This window comes from Sylvia atricapilla, chromosome 5 (genome assembly GCF_009819655.1).
Source record: "Sylvia atricapilla isolate bSylAtr1 chromosome 5, bSylAtr1.pri, whole genome shotgun sequence".
In the NCBI taxonomy this organism is placed as follows: Eukaryota; Metazoa; Chordata; class Aves; order Passeriformes; family Sylviidae; genus Sylvia; species Sylvia atricapilla.
The window spans coordinates 56,135,843-56,149,853 of NC_089144.1; the positions used below are offsets into that span (position 1 = coordinate 56,135,843).

Below are 14,011 nucleotides of genomic sequence, written 5' to 3' on the forward strand. Positions count from 1 at the left end.
TTTCAGTATGCTTAATTTATGTCACACAATTTCTGCTCATTCACAAGCACTGGGCACATCAAAGACAGAAGCAACTCTTAAGAAAACAAGAGGCCGTGGTAGTACAGATTTTCCAAACTCGGTGTTGCTGGTGTGTAGGCTACAGAGGAGGGGAAACACCCCAAAACCACAGAGCTACTGAAAAGTCAGCTGGTCCATCCTCCTGCCCCAAGGCAGCTTCAGCTGTTCCTTGCCTTTCCCGGCACTGCTTATGTAGACAGCTCTTAAAGGTGTCCAAAGGTGGTTGTGATTCATCCCGTGTATCCCTGAGTAATCTCTCTCAGTATTAGGTGTTCCTGTCAGTAGACTTGTTACCTTGGAGGTGTGATTATCCTTTGGAATCTAGATTATACCTCTTCAGATCCCACAGTCTGTTCTATTGATTCTTTCTACCTTTCATGATGTCACTTTGCTCCCGCCCCCCCCCCCCCAAAAAAAAAAAAAAAAAAAAAGGATCTTTTTGTACTTAACAGTTGCTATTAATTCAGTTAAAATGGCTCAAATATAATAATGCAGAAATGTGTCTTGGAAAGAGCTATGGATCATACTTGTAGGGAGAAAAGGGCTGGAAGACGGCTTGAGAGGCCAACCAGCTGCACACATGTTCAGTTATGCAAAGCTGCTGGTGGCACTCAGCAGCTCCAGCAGCAGGTTTATTGAGATGCCACATCCTTCCATCCCAAAAGCAGGTCCTGTCTGCACTCCTCTGGCAGGAACTAAGAGTGACAGTAGACAAGGAGCAGCAAAGGAGGAGGAGCAAGACTGTGCCCAGTTTCTCTCCTCTCTCCAAGTCCTTTGTAGAACCATGGAGCCTGAGTCTAAAGCTGCACAGGCTTTCCCAGGCCATACTCTGGCCTCCTGCTCTTTAGCTCCTGTTTCGCTCCTACAGGCAGCCCTCGAGGTCAAGCAGCAAGTGGTTGCAGGAGATGTGGACAGAGGAATTTCGGTGGCTGTCTGAGGAAATGAGTGGTGGTAGAGAAGATCCATTAATCTCTTCAGAGCAATGCATTACTCCCTCTATTTTTGTCCTGTTTCCCTTGGGAGGAAACAAGTGAATGGACTATTTTATCATCTCACCTGTGTTCCCCTGGACAGGAATTCTCTTTTGTGGCAGTTGCATTGATTGATGTAATCAGACTGGCTGCTAATCAAAGCGATCTCAGCAGCCTAATTCTGTACCTGATCTCTCTCTCTGTTTGTGCTTCAAGGTCTTTGACAGGGTCCGAGAAGATTGCCCTAATTTCCACGAGAAGATTAAGCCTATTAATGCTGAACTCACTCAGCCCAAGCTGGCCATCAGTGCTGAAGACGAGGAGGAGCTTCTGACCCGGGTCAATGTTGTCTTCCACTGTGCAGCCACAGTTCGCTTTGACGAACCGCTCAAGTATGTCCTGCTGTTCTGTGTTTGCTGAGTGTGATCCAGGGTGCACCATGGCACTGCCCAGAGCATCCCTGCAGTGCTAATTCTCCACTTCCATGTTTGTGCTGCCCGTGGTTCTGCTCTGAGCATGCGAGAGATGTGCTCTGAAAATGTGTGTGTGTGTGTGTGTGTGTGTGTGTGTGTGTGTGTGTGCATGCACGTCAGAAGGGAGCTGTCTTGGCACAGTCCCATGGGAACAGAAGGAAGAACTGCAGGATTGGGTTGTAATACTGTAAGGGAGTTAAGTATGACCTAAAACTGAGGTGGGGAAATGTGTGGTTTAGGCCATCAGGGAGATGTTTTGGCAGAGTGGAGACAGCTTGAAGTGAAACTGTGTTGTGTCTGTCTCTAAAACTGGTGTTGTTAATGGCCTTTCTTTGTCACTGAGTATCTGCAGAGGGAAATGAGCTGTGGTTTGAGAAAACAGGCCATCACAACCTCTAAAACACCCAGCTCTCACTGTAATTAACTGTTCACAAAAAGTGCTTGGTTTCTGAAGGAGTTGCCTTGGAAGTGCCTGTCCAGGCAGGCTTTTCCATTAAGAAAAACCAGCAGAAATAAGCCACTCAAACAAGATTAGATGTGTAAATGCTTCTGTGCAGATTATCCATTTCAACATACCGAGGTGGATGATCTCCACTGCCAGATCGTCACAGTTCTTTTGAAAAACACTAAAGCTGTGATAGTAGAAAACACAGTTCATAATATCAGTCTTTATTTGCTCAAAGGCTAAAGAGATACCCACTATGTCCACCATAAAGATTTGCTTTTTAGAACAACTAATTAGAGAAACACCAGAAAGAAAGCAGCTCTTGATGTGATCTTGAGCCAGTATGTAAGTAGCTACAAATATTCTTAAATCAATGCACAAATGAATCCACTTTAAAAATAAGTCTCAGTGGCATGAAACATCAAAGGGAAACCACACTTTTAATAGGATAGATAGCTAGAAAGATGTTAAAAGTTTAAAAGGTCATCAGCTTGCACGCAGTGCAGATACTATTTAAAGATTGTATGTGATCTGTCAAAATCTCTTTAACAGAAAAAGGAAAATTATTATAAAAAGGCAAAATTCTATGAAGAGTTCTTCAAGTCAAATTATTCCTGACTGAATAATAAAATATATCAAATGGATAAAAGTTTTAGCAAGTTAAATGTGAAAGCACAGTATTGCTGCTCATGAATTTCTAGGAGCAACTTGATGATGACACAAATAAAATTATTTTTTCAATATGGCAGAAGCTTCAAAATTGCAACAGAATATGAAAAGACAGTAGATATGAAAGGGGCAAAAGCATTGCTGTGAAGATACTGGAGAAGCAGCAGTGGAGACACTAAAATGAATTATTGGCATCAACATGCAATATGTTTAGGGAATTCTCCAGATGGAACTCTTGAGGGCAGAAATCTTGGAAATCGTGTTATACTGAAATATTAATAGATGCTGTTCTAATAGAAATAGAAAAAAAAATGATTGACAAAACAAATAACAAACTACCAGGGTTAGATGATATTCCCTTTGAAGGCTAAAGGAACTCTGAACAACTCAGCAGAAATCCATACTAAGCCCATATTATGAGCACAGTTCTGTTCACCACATCTCAGAAGGGATGCAGTCAAACAGAAATGTGCATGGAAAAGTACGTTTTGTCTGAAGGGTGGCTCAAGTAGGAATATTCATTCTGCTTGAAGGGCAAGAGAAAATAGAAATCTATAGAAAATGCTTTTCTTGAATAGCAGCATGTAAAAAGAAAAGTATCTCTAGCTTTATATACAGTCATCCAAATATTGATTGTACTCTTTAGCTGATGTTTTCATTCCTTTGGACTATTTACATTTTTCTCTTCAACATAATTAAGGTTTTTTTTAGTGCACACTGTGCTTGATGGCATAATTCCTAACATTGTAGATCTCTTTGAAAGCTTCTGCTGCTGGGCTGAGCAGATTGCATATTCCTGAGCCTTCTCCCTTCTGTGCAGGAAAGTGTCTCTATTCCAGTACAAAGCATGCAACAGAGTCTGCTGGCTGAGATCTGTTGCAGATTGTCTCTAGGACAACTTCTAGCTATGCTAAGTGCTTCAAGGTCAGCCTTGCTAACCAGGACATTCTTTCTCTTATGCTTATCAGTTCTCGTCTCCATTCCTTGGGAAATTAAGCTGTTACCTCTAATTGTGTCGTCTTTGATTATGAGTAGCTTCAAACTGAAGGAGAGTGGGTTTAGATTAGATATTAGGAGGAAATTTTTACTGCAAGGGTCCTGAGGGCCTGGCACAGGTTTCCCAGAGCGGCTGTGGTTGCCCCATCCCTGGAAGTGTGGATGAGCAACTTGGTCTGGTGGAAGGTGTCCCTGCCCGTGACAAGGAGTGGGACTTTCTAAGCCAGGCCATTTATGACACTACGAATCTGTTTTTTTCTGGACTCAAGAATTCTTTCCTGCTTTCTGAAACCATGTGTTCATCTGGTTTAGCAGTGGTCCCTCCAGAGAACACTGAATGTGTACCATAGGAACCACAGTGCCTCAGGTGTTAGAAATACATGTTCCAGGGAGGGGTGGCCAACATGTCACATTCAGAGATGTGAGTGCAGTCTTACTTGTGACCCTTCAAATTGAGTAAAAATATTTGAGAGACATTCAGTGTCCAGAACAGCAAATCCAACAGTGTTGCTTTCAAAGCTGGTTTCATACTTGCATGTCACTGACACTTTTCTGCTCCACCGTGTCACGCGCTCTACCCTGACTTCCCTTTCCATGCTGAGGTTTGGATAAGGCTCAGCCTTTATGCATTCTTCCCAGTGAAATGCCTTTTGCTTGCTTTCCCTGCGTTCCTTAGACATGCCCTGCAGCTGAATGTGATGGGCACGCAGCGGCTCCTGGAGCTGGCCCGGCAGATGCGGAACCTCGAGGCCTTCATCCACATCTCCACTGCCTATGCAAACTGCGTCCGGAAATGCATTGAGGAGATCATCTACCCTCCCCCTGCCGAGCCCCAGAAGCTCTTTGATTTAGTAGAGTAAGTAGGAACTGCATTGCCCCTTCCAGTGCTGGTTTCCCTTCACCCTGCAGCAAACCTGGGAGCTGTTCACAGAATTGGGTGGGATTTGTGTTCAGAGGAGCTGTTACTGTGTGGGAACTGGCAGTGGTCAGAACATGGATTCTTAGGCTCAGGCAGTGGCTTGAAGCCTGTGGGACAACCAAGTACATAACTCTCTCGGTCTGGCCTGGGAAATCATAAGGAGGAACGCAAAACAATCCTTGTAGATACCATCCTCCTGATACCTGGTATTTTTCCAACTTATTTACTGGTAGAGATATTTACAAAAAAGGTGGTGCCCAGAAGGACCAATCCTATTCATTGTACTGAAACACTGTATAAAAGAATCTGTCTTTTAGTAAACTTTGCTATAAGCCCTCCAAAGAAATTCGAGTTCCATGTATTGTTACTCAGCCATTCTGAATAGTACCAATAGTTGCTGCTGTTTCTTTGTGGTTTTTTTTAAGACTCTGATTTATTGAGAGTCCAGTATTAAGTTCTGCAGGAGTGTGTTTTCCACCAGGAGTGAAGCTGCTGCTTTCTGTAACACTGAGTTCTGCTGCTGCCTTATTAAGAAATTATTTTTTTCATATACCTTATTTCTTTTCTCTTTTCTGCTTCCCAGTGTTGTTTCCACTTCTTTCAGAAATCCTGTGGTATTTAACTGGAGTTACACAGGAGTGAGAAACAGGCTTTTTTTGACAGTTCAGAGTGAATCATTTAGGTTGGAAAAGACCTCTAAGATCACCAAGCCTAAGTTTTGACTGATCACCACCTTGTTGTCTAAACCAGAGCACAGAGTGCCACATACTGTTGGGTTTTGAACACTTACAGGATTGGTGACTCCACCACGTTCTTGGGCAGCCCCTTCCAATGCCTGGCCACTTTTCAGTGAAGAAAATCTTCCTGATTTCCACCTGAACCTCTCCTGGTATGATTACATACCAGGAGGAACCACTCCTCACAGTATGAGGCTGTGTCCTCTCAACCTGGACAGGAATACAGGGCTTTGATGAAACAACAAAAAAAGCTCAGTTAACTGAATTTATCAAAATGAATAATAATTAGAAAGAACAACAAAATCAGGTGATAAAGGCCACAGGAGACAATCTCCTTAAAAGAATTTTCCCACAACTGTTAATGTGTTTTCATTAATTTTCTAGTGGGTGATATAAGCAACTGATCTGTGATCTATTAACCCAAAGAGCTGGTATAAAATCTGTATTCTTTTTGATTTTGCGTAATGGAAGATGAAATTAATTAATGTCCACTAAGAGAACTGGCAATTACTAAAAAAAATTTAAACTTTTTTTAAATAAAAAAGTTTGTCTTAAGAAATAATTTAGCTGTCTTAAGAAATAATTTAACTACTCCAGAAAAGTTAGTACAAACTAGTTTTTCTATTTGAATTTCTCTAATAGCCCATATTCTTGGATATGTTTACTTCCAGCTAGTAGTCATCAATCATTTATCATTTATTCAGTAAGTGGAGCACGATAAAAGCTTGAGAAATGTCGTATTGCATCAGAGCAACGGGCTCCCTGGCCCAGTATCTTGCACTCAAGAGTGTCGCTGAGAGATGCTTTTTAGGGTAACTACACCAGCCTGGATAGTCCTTTCTGTTTCCCTCACAGAAACCTGAAGAGTCTCAGCCTTTTTACTGGCTCCTCATGTGCTGATGGATCTGTCCTTGTGCTGATATTGTTGCCCTTCCTCTCTACCTTTACTCCCTCCCTGAAGTGTGGGAGTCAGACAGAACTTCATGCAGTACTCCAGGTGTGGTCACTCAAAGTTTTAGTTAAATGACTTCAAAATTACAGCACTGGCTCATTCTCAGTACCTGATGATCGCCACCATTTCACTGGTATATAGATATATAGATATAGATAAATAGATATATATACATAGATTTTTTTTTTTGTCTGCTGCTGCTCACTGTCAGGCAGGTTTCAGAGCTGTCAGCTGTGATTCAAGAGCTTCTGCTGAGCTGCAGTTGCCAGTTCTGAGCTCAGCAACCTCTAACACCAGTTCTGATAGATTGCTTTTCCCAAAAAGTGAAGCTGCTCTGTCATCTTTTGCCCACTGACTCAGTTTTATGTCCTTTGGTGTTCATCACTGTCAAGACTCCATTTCACTGTCCCAAAAAAAGCTTACCATTACTTGCAGCTCTGAAAGCAATCAGTGTTGATGGCTCAGATTAAAAGAAGACTGCAGCACAGGTCTGATTGCAAATCAGAAGTGTGGAGAAGGGCTTGGCTACCTCAGAGGTTGTTACTTCAGCTGCTTCATATAAAACACTAAGAATTCATGTATCCTAAGCTGAAAATTAAGTAGAGAGGATGGTGTTTGAGATGTATCTTTAATATTTGCCATGTAAGTGAAAGAAATAGGGTGGATATCAGCGTTTCAGAGAGGAGACTAACAGATAATAGAATTTTACCTTCAAAGGGGGAGGGAGGGGAAGCAGAGAAGGAAACAGAGAAGTACAGATTATGTTTTGCATCAGCCAGCTGTGGATGATTCCCTTCACAGCCAACCCGTGTCTTAAGGTGATGCCCTGCAAGTGCTTCAAAAGGGATAATTGAACAACTGGATGCAATAACAGATCCATTTAACAGTGCTCTTGGCCATGCACTTGATATATGCTTGTGATTACTTATTCACTTGAAATCTCAAGGAGGACTCCCAGCTGTTTTTTTTTCTGCTCTTATCCTCCTGTTACATCTTGCTGTTTCAGTATTCTGATATTTAACCTGCAAGTAAACCCTGAGGCTTAAGCTGTGTAAACCAAAAGTCACACTTCTAAGTGCTGCCAGGCCAATAGGGGAAACATATAATCTGCTGCATCAAGCATGGTTTGCCTTAATCTAAAGCTGAAGGAAATCAGCTTTGAAGGGTGTGCTGAGGTGAGGAACACAGCACACAGCAGTCTCGGCTGAAGCTATGGGTTGGTTATTGCAGAAAATACAGATCTAGCATTGCTTACAAGAGTCCTACTAATGCAAAGCCATTAACACAGAAAGCTGTGTTTTCCTGTGGCAGAGTAATTTGGTACATATAATGGAGAAGTTATTAATTGTTTAATTTGCATCATTTTCTAGGAAGGGACAAATGCAGCAGTGAGTAGAAGCAGCAGCTTTTGTGAGTTAGCATTCCAGAATCTTCCAAGTAGGTCACAGAACAATTCTCCTTGCTGAAGTGTCAGCTCAGCTTCCCTGGTGGGAATGTCGGTCAATCAAATCACCTGGCAAGCTGGTACCCCTTGGGACAGGTCCTCAGGTAATGCAGAGACCTTTCTGGAAGGATGAGAGCGAGGGGAAATGGCCTCTGCTTGTACTTCTACACTTGTCTTTGCTTTGCAAACCTGCAACACCCTATTACCAAAATTAAAATAAAAAAGAAAAGGCGGAAAAGGCTTGCACACAGCTTAACCTGAGTTCCCAAATGAACTTAGTCTTCCTCCAGGCTCTGCAGAAATAGCCTTCTCCTTTTGGTAGGCTGGTAATTAGCTACTCCACAGATTCAAACAAGAGCAGTTTAGCTGAGACCCTGAGGTTCAATGGCTGCCTAAGCAGCTTTGCAAATTATGTCAATATTATGTGCTGCTTGTAACCTCTGCATAGGTCATATTCTATGTTTAAATCTTTTCTTCTGCTTTGTTTCTGCAGCACAGGACCAGGCTTGCAAAGGAAGGTGAATGGGCCTCCATAGGCCTTTTTTATTTAAAGAAAAAAATCCTGTATACTTCAAATTGTCAGATTTTTAACATGTTCCAAAACTGAGAGATTTGCTTCATCCAGCCCTCCCCTGTGAATCAGTGCTTTCTTATACAACAGCTTCCCATCTGTGCCCAGTGAGAGCCATCTAAAAAGTGCTGTGCCACCTGAGCCACCATGTCTTTGAAAGGTGGACAGAATCAAGCAATTTTTCAGGTGTGTCAGTCAGCATTGCATTTCTCTCCCCTTGACCTCTGCCTTTTTCTGAAATTCAAGACAAGGAGGGGTGAAGTGAGGATCTGCAGGGAGCAGTATCCTTGCAGTGCCCCTGGGAAGAGTCCACCCCTTCAGACTGAACTGTAAGTCCGTTGACTTAATTACAAATTGGATTATAGAAGCTAATCTTCGATTCTGTGGTGTAACACCAGGCTGCTGGGAGCCTGTCAGGGACTGGCAGCGAGGGCTCTGGAAGCACAGCCAGTTCTTGTCCTTTAGACCCAGATGCTGGCAGGACCTGTGAGGTCCTGGTGCTGTGCCAGGGAAGAGCCTTTGGGCATTAGGCCCTTCCTGCAGCTCCATGGTGGTAAGGGCTGCTTTTTAAAAGCTATCTGCATAACTGCTTCTGATTAGGTACTTGAATATCTTCAAAAAATAGAAAACAACTTGGCAGAGTTCTTTTGGGTTTTTTTGGTGGTTTGGTTTTGGTTGGTGTTTTTTAAGCATCAGCAGTTTCCTGTGTGAACAAATCTGTGGAAAGCCTGCTAGAAGGAACATCTAACACTGCAAATGATGGAAATCCGCTGTTGGAATAATATCCCTGTAGGATGTTTTCCCAGCTTTTGAGACCTTTGTGTTGTTACATGACTTGCTGACTCAAGGTTACCTGGAATATCCAGAGACATATTTGGGAATATACAGGGACTATGTTGGCTAAAGATAAGCACTGCTTAGTGGGATTCCTAGGCTGGAGAGCTCCATTAGGCTGTAGACCATGGCAATATTTATGTTACAGATTGCAGTGAAGCAATACCCATGCAAGAGATTGCTTTGAAGTGAGTTTGTAGAGGAATTGCAGCTAGGCATGGAAATTCACCAGGGTTCATTTTGCACCTTTAAAACAAAAGTAACCTTCTCCTACAGAGCTGTTTTAAATCCAAACCTTAAATAGGTTTGACTGGCTTATCCTCTGTTTCAGGTGAGGATTCCTGTCTCACTGGTCTGTTTTGCCTGAATCTTTTTCTCTCACTGCACTGTGGATGATGATGTTCTCCTTGTTCCCGTAGGTGGTTGGATGAATCCATCATTCAAGACATCACACCCAAGCTGCTTGGGGAGTGGCCCAACACTTACACCTACACCAAAGCCTTGTCAGAGTACCTGATCCAGCAAGAGAAAGGAAACTTGAACATTGCGATCATCAGGCCATCCATCGTGGGAGCCAGCTGGCATGAGCCTTTCCCAGTAAGCATGCATACACAATTCCCTACCAAGAGCCTTTGGATGCAGCTGGAGCTGGGGTACTGTCAGGAATGCCTCCTTGTAGCAGTGTCTTGAGAAACAGGTGTCCAGTTCATAGGGAAATGTGTGAAAGAGGTCAAGATCCTGTGCTGGAGTAGAACAGCGAGCCTTCTGCAGTATCTTCAGGAAGAACTCCTGTGAAAAGACCACATTTAAGCAACAGTAACAAGAGCTGGGATAGTTATGGTGCAGAATGCTGGTCTTGCAATTGACTGTTCATTCAGGCACACCAGGGGAGTTTCTGTGCTCAAAACCTGGGATCTGAAGGTCAGTCATACTCCTGGTGCATTCTGGTTTAGGTACAAATGTCAGGCACTCAGTAATTAAATGCAGCTGTACTTTGGAATGAGAGAAATCATTAAGCTAAATATACTGATAGGAATAATGTGCCCTAACATTGCAGCCAAATTGGAAAGGCAGCACAAAGTCACCTTTGGCTTTCATGCAGTCTGAAGTGTGCCAGAGATGGCTGAGATACAGCCAAGGCTCTGGGCCAAGCTCCCCATCTTGGAAAGACAGAGAGCTCTGTTTGGTGTCACAGCCTGTTCTGGGTCAAGCACCTCATCACTGCTCTGAACTCCAGCTCCGACAAGTGGCAGCTTCCCTGACCTGAAGTAGGATGAGATTCAAAAGGAGTGATGTGGTTTGGTTTGGAGTTGTTTTCTTTTTCTTCCTTGCTTTAGAAATTAGCTGCAGTGACCAAATCAGTCTTGGTGGCAGCTGCATGTTATCTGTCAAAGGTAAATATCACTCCAGCTGTTTTCAGCCAGAGTGCCAGCACCGAGACACTGGTATTTAAAGCCAGATGTTATTCCTGAGGCCAGGGAACAGGAAAGAAGTGGTTTCTAAGCAAAAACTTAGATTCTGTTGTTGATGAGTAAATTGCAGGCATTGCATCCCCTGGTACTGGTTGGCATCCTGGCAGCTGTCCTCAGATGGGCTGGCATCCATCTAAACTGTCTACACTACGCCACTCTCATCATTTAGAAGCCTATGTAAGCAACATATCCTTGAAGGGAACACTAATCATTCTTCTTTTCCACAGGGTTGGATTGACAACTTCAACGGGACCAGTGGAATATTTATTGCGGTACGTCTGGTTACTATTTAAGCTCCCCTTAAAGCAGAGCTTAAAATGGCAATTCTGATGTTACTCCACAGCCCCACTTAGAAACTGTGTGCAGTCAAGGGTCACAGGAGTTTTCTGAGCCTGGGAGAAAGATGTCACACACTTGCCACACATCTGTCAGCTGGTAGGATCCAGAGGATGGTCTGTTTGTGCTGAGCTCGAAAATGAACACTGAGAGAGTATTCATGTTGCTGGTTCACTAAAACATGAATTGCAGTTCCGAAAACCCGAAGAAACTAAAGTTTTGAATGCATTTGGCCAGATTGTCAAAGAAATGGCAAAAGACGTTTCCTTGAAATGAATCTTTTACCACAACTTTATTTTCCAGGCCAGGTTACCACACTGTCAATACAAGGCAGCAGTATTTATCCTTCCATTTGTCTCTGTGTGTATTGTTTCCAAATCCACTGCTATAACTTGTTATCCCTCCACAATACCAAAGATTCTGGCTCCCATTTGCCACTGCTTTGTACAGGATTTCTCCCTGTACAGACTACACCTAAATAATGTGTATGATTGAGTCAGACTCTGGCAGTTAAGTGGATAATTCACTATTTTTTCCTAACTTGATAAAATATTCTCTGTAAGATGAAAATAATCATTAAAATTAATACATGAAAAGAGTAAAGTTGCACACCATTTCTCCTGCCTTATACATTTTTTTTCTGAACTAAAATCACTGCCTTAGGTCTCTCTGTCAGTCCAAAATTCTGTATAGCTCTGGGCAGATATTTATGTTCATGTATGAGGTGTCCAACTTCATTACTTTGTCAGAACTATCAGCCTGGTGCAGTGTATAAAAGGATTAGTGGTCTGCAATCATAGGAGAGCAGGATAAAATCCAAATATGATCTTGTTAAAAAGGCTCATTTATATCTGAAGTAGATCATAAATAGAAACCGTTACAGTTACGGAGTGCACAGGACAAATAATGCTTTCATCTGAACCCTATCTATACATTTCAGAGGCATTCAATTTTTTTTCACAGATTATTGACTTCCAATCATGTCACAGTTTCTCTAAAAAAACCCTTCTATTCCTTGGTGACAGCTTAAAAAGCTGGTACTGCCTCTCTGCTCTAGTCTCAAGATCTTGTCCTGGTTTCTGGACCATCTTCTGCACCAACATCTTTCATAATGTTGTCAAGATCAAGGAGTGCTTTGCAATTCTTTAATTTTGCAGATGCACTTCTTACATTTTCATGTGTCAGGTTCTAACTTTTGTACTGACACAAATTTTATTTTGGGTGTGGGTTTTTTTTTTGTTTTGGTTAGTTTCTTTTTTTAATAATAACCTTTGATGATGTCTGTCAAAAATTTTATCCAGAACTGGTTTGCAAGAAACCTTGGGGCCAGGTTTTGTAAGCAGATGCAGCCTGTATCTTTAGATCCAAGTTATCTCCATAAAAAGCAAAGATTATGAGATTCTAGGGTCACTGTGGGAAATAGCTTCTCTTTTTATATAGACGATTAGACTTGCACTGAGATTTGAAAAGGAGGTGATATTTTTTGGTCCAGGTTTGAAGCTCTATATATATATTTCATTGTCTCTCCTACAATGTATAGTAGGAGAGACAATGAAATTTGTATCATCTACACTGAGCTCTTGGGTGGCGAAATGTGGTCTGTAACTACATTGAGAGTTGCCCAATGAAAAGACAAAAAGCAATGACAAGGATGCAGGGTGTAGAGACAAAGTCGTTTGCGGTGTTTTTCGGAAGGGAAAAGTGTTTATTATTACGGACCCAAGAGACTTTTTTCTTCTGAAGGGAGGGAATTAATAAGTACCTGAATTAATGTGTTTGAATGTGGTGAGTTGTTTGAAAATGAACCCTTAAACATCTGAGTGATGCATCAGTTTTGATTACCTGAAAGTTGTGTAAGTACAAGCAACTCTCTGGGCCAAATGTATTTTAAACTGTGCTTATTAGATGAGTAGCTTTATTTGCTTTAATGAAGTGTTGAAAAAAGCAAAAGGGAAGTGGTTTTGGTGGTTTGGTTTTGTGCATTTCAAGTGTCCCTCCATACCAAAATGCTCACTTTCAGCTTTTAACCAAGCCCATCCTATAGGGAGAACATCCCCCAGATTCAGATTTGGTTCAGATGATCTTTGCTGTCACTTGGGGAGAATCTGGACTCCAAATCTTGCGAAGACTTTTTTTTTTCCTCAGTTGAAGTGTTTGAGTCTGATCATTTCATTCCATAAATAGACACATTTCTTTTAAATATTCATGAAATATGGGAGTCCGAGTTGTTTTTGATAATCTAATTATGTTTCTTTCGCCTACAGTTGCTCCAGCTGCTGTGGGGAGCTGTGTTTGTTGGTTGAGGAACAAAATGAAATTAATTACATTTCCGCTGGAGTGTAATTAAGGCATTTTGTCTCACAAATGCAAAGACCTTCCTCCCTGCAAGGCAGTGAAGCTGTAGGGCACAACTGGTTTAATTAGTGGTCTGGACAGTGACTGGCCCCAAAGCACCTCCGCTGAGAGGCTGTCCAGAAACATCAGACTCTGACCAGGAAATTATTTTGGAGGCTTCACTTTGCAGTAGCTTCTATTTCACTAAAGAGAAAAATGTCAGCATCTATAAACAGAAACCGAGCCACACCTGACAGAAATACCATTGAACCATTTTTGATGTAAAAAGTAACCTTAAAAACTTAAGCCTTTGTTAAATACAAAACATAGGAAACCTCGAAATCATTTATGTGTGTATGACCATCACATGCCACTCTGAACACATTTTGCAGCAGATCCATCAAACATCCTCGATTTGAAGACCTCAGAAAGGTCTTGAGTGTGAAAATGTGGTAGTTGATTACACAGTGGTCACTAGTGGGCAGGTGTTCATAGCAGTGGAAAGTTCAGAGCTGAACTTGGTTGCCTCCTTTGTCTCTTTCTGCCTTTTTTTCTCTCCCCTTGGAAAAACCCAGTAGTAAGAATCTAAAGAAAATCATAGTGATGTTGCAAGTTGAAGTTTTAGTGTCTGAGTCTGACCATAGTTTACCTTAGGGCAGCAGAATTCAATGCATGACACAGGTTTGAGGAGGATGGAGTGAGCCATGTGGGGAATCTGGAACTGTTGTCTATGTCATGTGATCCCTCTGCCCAATGCATCAAGGATGAGATGGGACTGCTCCGAAGTCCTAGTTCCTC

The 14,011-nt window shown here is 42.1% G+C and overlaps 1 protein-coding gene across 3 annotated transcripts in view; it reads left to right on the forward strand.

Moving 5' to 3' along the window:
• FAR2 (fatty acyl-CoA reductase 2) overlaps nt 1–14,011 on the forward strand; it is a 117,792-nt gene that overhangs the window by 91,275 nt on the left and 12,506 nt on the right. For all 3 annotated transcript variants that reach the window (XM_066319570.1, XM_066319572.1, XM_066319571.1), the window contains exons 3-6: nt 1,248–1,423; nt 4,291–4,470; nt 9,491–9,668; nt 10,771–10,815. In XM_066319570.1, the coding sequence (XP_066175667.1) occupies nt 1,248–1,423; nt 4,291–4,470; nt 9,491–9,668; nt 10,771–10,815 (579 nt within the window). The remainder of the gene's footprint in view (nt 1–1,247; nt 1,424–4,290; nt 4,471–9,490; nt 9,669–10,770; nt 10,816–14,011) is intronic.